Source organism: Metopolophium dirhodum, chromosome 5, assembly GCF_019925205.1.
Source record: "Metopolophium dirhodum isolate CAU chromosome 5, ASM1992520v1, whole genome shotgun sequence".
NCBI lineage: Eukaryota > Metazoa > Arthropoda > Insecta > Hemiptera > Aphididae > Metopolophium > Metopolophium dirhodum.
In genome coordinates, this window is record NC_083564.1 from 25,202,063 (window position 1) to 25,211,583 (window position 9,521).

The following is a 9,521-nucleotide window of genomic DNA, read 5'->3' on the forward strand; positions in this document are numbered from 1 at the left end:
TATAAAGTTTGAGATTAAAATATTGAAAAACAGAGTTCGATGCGGCCTATAAAATATTATCCTCTATTAGTAAAAAAAAAAAAAAAATTTGGTTGATTTTACAGAATAGGGGATCATTATTCCGTAGAGGGTATTTTTGTGTACAAAATTACACTGGCACCGGAAGCAATGCTGAGATTTCACGAACAATAAAAATACTGCTCATTTATCATTTGATTCAATAATATCATAGCATATTATAATATGTTATTTTTATATCAAATAATGATTTTTCCTGAAATCAATAATTGATGGTTCATGTTTTTAAAAAATGTAACAAACGTTTTTCTTCAATCTCGCTTTGTATTTAAATAAAACAAACTAATATAAAAATGTTACTGTATGCGTAAAAAGAACATTTTGAAAGGTCTACATTATTGTATAGATATGAAAAGTAGGTACTACTTAAGTTGTTTGACAATTCAAATGTGTTGGTACAATAAACATTAGCATGTTTCTGTTGCATAACAAGAAAAGTAAAATAAAATTTTACTTACAAAACATCAGTAACAATACTTAAGTAACACTTTAAAAAATATAATTTGTCTGTTACATCTAACTATCAATATTTAACAATTATAAATTATCTATACAAATAGACTCAAAAAAGTTTAATATGACATTAAAAAAAATGTCTTACAAAGTCTTACAAAACTTAAAACATTTCATCAACAATAATTTATAAACTTAACTCAACTATGAAGATAACAAAGCTACATTGATTTCTTTAACCATTTTAACTCGATTGAGCATTTTTTCAAGCGATTCTTTATTTAATGCACAAGTTGAATACCATACAGGGCTATCGGGTACACAAGATCTTTCAGGAGTGAGGTAAAACAAATCATTTCTTGTTTTAACACTTTCTGGGCTGTAAAAAAAAAATTATGTGTATAAATATATTTTATAAAACTAACAAAATCAAAATGTTTGTTAAATTGTAAATAAAATAATAACCATTTTGATAAGTAGAATTCATACAGCTTTACAGGACATCTCAATAAATTTTCTTCATTCTCATGCTGCTCATACACTTTTTTCTTTCGAGAATTTGGTGAGTCTATATAACAATAAAAAAAAAAATGAATATTTTTATTTGAGTTATTAATATTGAACAATGGATATTGGATACATACCAATGGATGCCTGTGGAGGATAAAAACGCAGTAATACGTTTCTGTAGGTTCCCGGTGCTTTAACCCCAGATGTTGATGGCTGGTTAGGATTTCTTTTCCAATGCTTCATAATATGTGAAAATGATAGTTGCATATGTTCTTCTACGCTCTAAATAGTAATAAACACAATATTTTAAACAAATATGAAAACTATATAATACTTACTATACTATACTTACTGTCAAATTAAAATGTTTGGTATTGAAAAATATCAATGTGCATAACAATACGTAAGGAGAGTGTGCCCCGAGCTGTTTACTCTCCCAAAGATACTCTTCTTCAACTCGTGTAACAATATACTCTATAATTAAATGGTTATTATAACACATAAATTATGTTCAATAAAGAAAGTGTATTACTTGTATCATTATAGAGTTCAGTGAATCTTTTAGCTATTTCATTTAAAGTATCGGTAAATTTTTCAAAAGACATATCAGTAAATATATTATCTATTCGTCCATTTTCGAATAAATATTGCTGAACGCCTAAACACAGATAATAAATTGTATCTGGCGCATATTCACTTCCATTTGGTTTGCGTACCTCTTTCACAAACAAGCACAAACAATAATTTAATTCATTAGCTGTTAACTGCAGGAGGTCCAACTTAAATATATTTGTCTTTTTCACGCCACACACATAACTAGATAATGTTTTCTCGAATTCTATACTTTTTATGCAAGCCCACTGTTTCCAGGCATTAACTCCTAATGTATACTTGAGACACATATTTGCATCAGGTTTAACTACAGTCATCGGAATGGTGTATATAGGATTTTGTACAACTTGTTGTATTAATCCTGCTGGGATGCATTGTGCCTGAGGATATTCAGTTTTACGAGAGCGTTTTGAATTTGAGTTACGCTGAGACTGTGAACGAGGTGCACGTTTTCTTGGAGGTCGACATAACATATCTTGAGGGGAAGATATCATATTTTCCTGGGTTATATCTTTAAAAAGTATAAATATTTTACTTTAAAATAACATTTTTTTAGTAGCTTTTAGTTTTGAAACTTACTCTCCATTGGATCAGGTGTTTGAGGCATAATTGTAGAAGAAACTAAGTTTGCTTCAACATCATCAATAATTTGATTTCTTTGATCATTAGATATCTCATCAGCCCCTTCAAGACTTTCTGTATCTGCTCCTGCCATATTCAAGGCTATTGCGAGAACATCATCTCCAAAAGAATTGATGTTACGAGCACTTGATGAAACAACTTTTGTGTCATCATTGTATTCTAAATAAATATTGTGTGCATTAAAAAATAAAATTTCCATAGATATATATTTTTGTTACCATTATTTGATATGTCGTTTTCACTATCTGACGATGAAACAGTTTCAGGTTTTAGATCGTTAGCTACCATGTTAGCCATTAACAACAGTTCTGCTTCAAATGGATCAGCTGGCGTTTCTTCTCTAATTTTCTTTAAATCAAATATTAATATTAGTTTATTAAATCTAGAGCTTTTAACTAGGTTTTGGAAATAGAATTATTAAGACCATACTAGATCATACTATACTCTATTCTGAATAAGAGCTGTACTGGGCAGCAGACTTATGCACATGGGCGTGGCTTCATTCAAATCCAATCTGGATGGTTGACTTAGTGGGAGAAGTATCTGACCACTGCCGGACGAAAACCGGTCACCGCCCAGTACCTCTCTTATTCTGAATAGAGTATAGAAATCACCCTAATCATTTAAGATGAAACATTTTTTCTATGGTAAAATGTCTTCACTCACGGAAAAAAAATCACATATTATTGAAAAACTATTTAATTTATCGGAAAACTCAAAATCTAAAACCAAAGTTTTCCCTGTTTGGATATTAACCGATTTTTAGCCTTAATTTCAATGAGATCAATTATTTTAAATTACCTTTATATCCTTCAAAATTGCTTTAGTAGTATTTTTAGTAGTAGGAATAAAAATTGGAATCGGTAAAGGTATTGGAAATGGCACTGGTACTGGATATGGCATTACATACATATGCATAGGCATTGGAATGTAAACTGGTACTGGAATTGGTATTATCACTGCTTTACTACCAGTTTGATCTAAAAATAAATCGCACATAATATCAATTAAAATGTTGATTTGATATAAATTTTAGAAAATTAAATCCTACCTGTTTGTACTTCTTTATCAACTTTAGATACTGCATTTTTGTGACTTATTTTTCTACCAACTTTTTGTTTCACCTTAAAAGTTTTTTGTTGAGAATTATGAACTCCGTCACTCTAAAAAACAACAATATGTGTAGACAAATTTAATTTTTATAAAAACTACTTATAAAGAGATATGAATAATATTAATAATTTGCATTTACATCAACATTATTATCTTCTTTACGCGCAGACTGCCGAGTAGATATTCGTGAAGCTGAAGATTTTTTTCCTAGTTACAATTGCATACAATTTAATATTAAAAACAAATTAAAAACTAGAGTAATTGATTATTTTAGTTATTATATATATATACAAAAAGTAACAGAAAATGCTGACAAATATAAATATCTACTATATAATAATTTTTGTTCTAATATTATAGGTTTCAAATCCGATGCGACTAGATTATAGTGCTCCGGGAGGCGGTTTTTTGTCACGGTTACTCATAATAGAGCGTGAATAAGGCGGGAAATTTAAAATGATTACATTTTTATTTCCCATCTAATTTACAAACCATTGAATTGAGTAGAAACCATCACCAGACGCGCTTTGATCGAGTCGCATTTGATTTGAATCCCACTACACTATTTTAATAATTAACAATTATTGAATCATAATTTATATACGAGTAAATTAAAAATAACATTTTTTTAAATTGACAAGAATAAAAATTATTACATCTGCCTGTTATTTCCCGTATAATGTATATAAAAATATATATTTATTTAAATATCGATAGTTGAATATTATAATATTATTTATACGTAATATATAATTATACAAACCATTTTTAGATTTAGACTTGGATTTTTGTTTTTTTTCCGGTTGAAATGAATTTAAACATTTTTGGCTACAGAAATTGTAAATTGTTCCAATATGAATTGTGTTATAATGTGCAAGACATAAAAACCCACAGTGATCACAAACCCTAGGAAAAAATCATTAGGAAAATATAAATCAATGATAATATATTAATAATAGTTAATTGAATTTATAATACTGTTTAAATTTTGCTGCTGCTAATTGTTTTTGTTGATCAATGCAACTTGTTGAACACATATATGTAAGACTATTAGAAGATACATTTTTGGTAGAAATCATATCAATGTTAAACTTTTTAACCTAGAAGAACATAGTTATACAAATGTTTTATTATTTATAGTATACACTTGGTGATTCAACAATCATGCTTGACTTTTTAAAAATTTAACTATGAATTTATAAAAATTTGAATGAATAGTTTCTGAATTATTACATTTAATATCCTGAGGATAATATATCAGAATAAGTTAAGGATAATAAAAGAATATCAAAATAGTTTAAAAAGAAGAAAGTTAACAGTTCATATGTTCAAAATGTTTTTGTGTTCAACAATTTGAAATAATTAATTAAAACATTAAACAATTGTATCATATAATTGTGATTAAATGTTATCGATGAATAACTCTCATAACAAACCTAATATTTGAATCAGTTGTTTAAAGAAACCAGATTTATCCCAAAACCCAAACTTTCGGAAAAATTAAAATAACATCCTGAACTAATAAGGCTTTTCTTGATTCCTACAATTTATACTGCTATTAAAAACTTATTAAGATAAGTATATAAGTCGAAATTTGCTCAAAATGTGTAGACCTACATAACATGAAAAATCTAAGACTACATTGAGAACATTCCATTTTTTTTATATTTCAATATTTCAAACACTCAATCTTTGTCATACAAAATATTAACACACGACCTCCAATTTCTAAATCATATTCAAACTGGAAATCCTCAACCAATTTTTAGAAGATATGAGGTCTATTATGATTTAGGAATTATAGTATTTAATATAAATTTATTAGAATTGTATAATAAGTATAACAAGTACTATCCTTTATATTAAACAAATTTTATATTTGATACCGTTATTAAGGATTATCATGGTTAATCTTTACTCTTTAGTACAGATTATTTTATTTTAAAATACAATATGTCCAGGAGTAAAAGTAGGCACAAGGCCTAGTTTGGTTGTTTTTTTGATAGCATTTTAACTTAGGCACCTATACACTTTCACCATGCTCAAAGAAAAAATAGTGTCATATTCTAACCGTAATAATGAGCATTGAACAACCCAATTCCACTCACTTGCGCCATCCAAAGGAGACAAGCGTGCTTGATGAATCACCATATTTATACAGATTTCACTAACTACACTAATATTTTTAGTTAAAATTTAATCAAAAAAATAATAATTGTCTGTGAAAATGTAGCAGCCAATTATTTAAATGGTCATTCTAAATATATAATATTTATAGCAACAAAGAAAAATAAAATTTCAGAAAATAATTCATGCAATTAAAATACACTTACTTTGCATAATGAACAAGAAACAGTTCTCTTTTTTGATACAATGAATTTATTTAAACATTCATTTGAACAAAACTTAAATAAATTATTTGTATTACTTAATATTTGAAACTCATTTGTGGGTGAAGAATTTAATTTACAGAAACACACATTGCATATATCTGTAAACAAATATTTATATAGGTATTAAATTATGTAAAATATATTAATGTACAAAAAATATAAAAATTAATATGAGCAGTGGCGGCTCGTGGTTTGGACGACAGGACAATCACACCTCTTACTAAAATTAATTAAATGAAGAAAATAAATTGTATAATATTCTTAATTTTACATTTTTAAAAAATATTGCAAATTTTTAAATAGTAAAATAGTTATAAATTATCTACTAGTTACTACCTACTCTACATTAATTTGTCCATTACATTTGTCGTGTACGAACTTTAAATTTATATCTCTGGTTATTTCTCTCAGATACCAGGAGCATATGGGTAAGCATGTACATACGAGCAGTGTTTGGACAACCGGCAGCGTCGTACAAGCAATATTCAGAATTCGTATATAATAACTTATAAGTGACGCGCGCAATCATGTGCGTGCGAGTACGTTTATTGTTGCTGCAATGTTGTATACAGGTTTGGACAACTGGCAGCATCGTTCATACAGTAAAATATTTATATATTACTATATTGGGTAATTTATTTTTTAAGTTAACAGCGTTGTAGGTTGCTTATTGCTATTATAATTATTTTAATTTCCATTTTCTACTGCGACTCTATAAAAAGTAAGATGCATAATAGATATATTTTGTCATGGTAAGATGTATATTTTCGTATATTTCAATAATTTGTTATACCTATGGCTACCGCTATTATATTTAAAGTTGCACCCACGAGCCGTCTCTGAATATGAGTTACTATATGTTTTAACGTGGACTTACCAATGACTTGAGTTTTTTCATTTGAACCATAATCCACAACAGAACTATCTGGTTCAGTGTGTTTTCTCCTTGATTCATAATCTTTAGTTTGACAAAATGATGAACAGAAATCCTAAAAAATATTTATTAAATATTAAAGAATATTATAATAATAATACAATAATAATTTATATTATTTCAATTATTACTTCAAAATCACAATCATCTAAATCCTTTTGACAAAAACCGCACAAACGTAACCTACTTTCATAACTTTCAGTGCAATAAGCCCCACAAAACTCTAATAGTTTACCAGAAATATATCGACAATACTGTTGTAATTCAACATTTGAGGTTATAACATTTTGACAGTTTTTACAATTTGAATCAAAAACTGTTTTTTGATAGTCTCCTAAATAATATAACATATATCATAATAAAATATTAAATTACAATCAACCGATTTTCTATAAATTATATACAAACACTACTTACTTAAGCAATTTACTGAACAAAAATGTTTAGTTTGCCAATAGTAACTCTTATCTTCGTTTTCTAAAATCACTGAATGACAACACTGGCATTTTTTTTCAAAGTCGCACTGACTATTTTTCTTACGGTAATTTTCAACACACTCTTCTTGGCACAAATAGATAGACTTATGGTCATTTACAGTAAATTTACATAAACGAAACTGTAAATTTAAAATTTTAATGATATGTGTACAAGAAATAATTGTAAATAAATATTCAATACCCTGTTACATTGGCAGCACACTTTTTTTAATGGAGATGATAACTCTTCAACTGTATCTATAATTTTGTCATCAATACTTTCAATAGGTTTGATTATTTCCTTCGCTATTTCCTATAATCCAAATCAAATACTAACATAATACAGTGTTTTTTAAATTGTATAAATGTATGATAACTATTAAAGGATGTTACACCAGCATTTGATATCTCCACGCACAGCAGTTTACGTTTAGCTTTGTTAGTTTAAAATTTGAATAAATCATCCTATTATGTAACCTAATGGTAAGAATGTCATCTATATTTGTGTGTCAGTATTTTACAATAATTCAGTTTTTAAGCAAGTTATGAGAATTCTTAAATTGCGCTAATTAATTACGTAAAACTCGCTAAAAAAATTAATTATTCTAAAGACTCACATACAAATACTGATAATGTTCTTACTGTTAAGTTTCATAATAGGACGATTTTCTCTAATTTATAAACTAACGAAGCCAAACGTTAACTGTTGAGCTTAAAAGCTGCTATGTTACGCACTTGTAAGATGGATACAACAACTACTGTTGTAGCTTCCTCTTAATCAATATAATATTAGTTTTGAATGTATTTACTCTGATTTGATTTTCTGCTTTTTTTGCAGCTTGGCGTTGTGGTCTAGAACTTGTTTTCAAAAGTGATTCATTCAAGTCATTTTGTGGTTGATGTTTTTGGTGTATTTCAGAATTTAATATCATATTATTTTGATTCAGACATTCTTCATTTATAATTTTATCTTCACCACTGTATTCATTTGAATCGTTGTTTCTAATAGATGTTAAAATATCAATTGTTGAAGGGTCTATAAAATAATATAATTTTAATAAAAATTTTAAATAATTAATTTGATGGATCAATAATTATAAATTGTAATTTATACCTGTAATATCTTGGTCAGCTTGGTCAATATTAATTTCAATTTTACTGATTGATTCCATAATTTTGTTTTCAGTGTTAGGAACAGACATAGCAGGCTCGTCATTATCCAAGCATTCAGTTACACCTGTATCAATTTGATCAAGTTTGTTTTCACTGTCAATAACCAATAGCTTTTCATTGGTGTGTTTTTCATCAACCTTTCTTTCTAAATCTTCATTACTTATATCATGTCCTGTGGTCATTATCAAACTGTTAATTACTTCACCACTACTACCGATTGGTTCATTAATGTCTACAGTGATGATTGCACAATTGTCAGGAGTTACATCTTCTATGTGTTCCTTGTCAGTTGTATCGCTATGAATTAATTCAAGCGACTCATCAAATGGGATTACTAGTTCGTTGTTTTCCGATGCAGTCGCCGATGAAGCGGCTTCGGCATTTAAGTCATCAGCCATCCTCTACCTACAGCTTTTGACTTTGTTCACGGTAACAGATTAAACAATTAAGAAAACTCCATTTATTGGTTATAAGACAATAATATATCAACATATAAATATTTTTAAATGTTTTTTTCGCGTTGTAAACTTCCAACAGAATTGAGAATTTGATTCGATTTTATTAAACACTGAAAACGCAAATTTCTTATCTTCATGTCTTTGCGAAGGATAGCCTACTGCTTCTTAGACCGTGGCTCCGTCATAGAACAATAACAATCGTAGATAGTAGCATAGATAATATTACATGTTTATTATCAGTCGGCTCTTATACCACGACTGATAATCAATTGGTTGATACCATAGAACAATACTGCTTATAATAAGTTGCATTTACTAGAATTATAAGGGGCAATTTAGCCAGTAAATGAAGTCAGCCGTCAGTTGATCATTACTCAAATTACTCATTAGTCAATCAACTTGCGGATAGAATAAATTCCTATATTTATTTATTTTTCATTATTTTATCCGCAATCGAACTAAGTAACTATTTGATTATATTTTATAACTGACTTCTTTAAGTATATCATAATATAGGTACTATCACTACTATCTCATAATTTAAATACTAAGTAGAGGTATTATCATAGAACAATATTATTTATATTTTATTACCAATTTACTCAAAGACTATTGACCAATGATATATTATATTATAACTATCTAATAATGATGATTGTGTATATCATTACCAAGGCTA

The 9,521-nt window shown here is 27.9% G+C and overlaps 1 protein-coding gene across 1 annotated transcript; it reads right to left on the reverse strand.

Moving 5' to 3' along the window:
• Positions 1 to 322: 322 nt before the first annotated feature.
• On the reverse strand, positions 323 to 9,016 carry LOC132945237 (zinc finger MYM-type protein 3). Its single transcript, XM_061014916.1, has 19 exons — positions 8,326 to 9,016; positions 8,021 to 8,247; positions 7,414 to 7,524; positions 7,153 to 7,351; positions 6,867 to 7,069; positions 6,679 to 6,790; positions 5,742 to 5,899; positions 4,387 to 4,508; positions 4,172 to 4,314; positions 3,548 to 3,615; positions 3,347 to 3,458; positions 3,097 to 3,275; positions 2,514 to 2,643; positions 2,233 to 2,454; positions 1,574 to 2,164; positions 1,394 to 1,515; positions 1,176 to 1,323; positions 997 to 1,099; positions 323 to 910 (listed from the first exon to the last, which is right to left on the reverse strand). Exons 1-19 carry the CDS (start codon positions 8,780 to 8,782, stop codon positions 736 to 738), a joined length of 3,582 nt encoding a protein of 1,193 aa, XP_060870899.1. The 5' UTR covers positions 8,783 to 9,016; the 3' UTR covers positions 323 to 735.
• Positions 9,017 to 9,521: the final 505 nt, after the last annotated feature.

Bases quoted from the DNA above. Each gene is read 5' to 3' on its own strand.
- LOC132945237 (XM_061014916.1), bottom strand. From the start codon at position 8,782: ATGGCTGATGACTTAAATGCCGAAGCCGCTTCATCGGCGACTGCATCG. The intron at 2,165-2,232 runs GTAAGTTTCAAA...TACTTTTTAAAG, and splicing joins AACACCTGATCCAATGGAGA to ATATAACCCAGGAAAATATG. The intron at 911-996 runs GTTATTATTTTA...TTTTTTTTACAG, and splicing joins GAATTCTACTTATCAAAATG to CCCAGAAAGTGTTAAAACAA.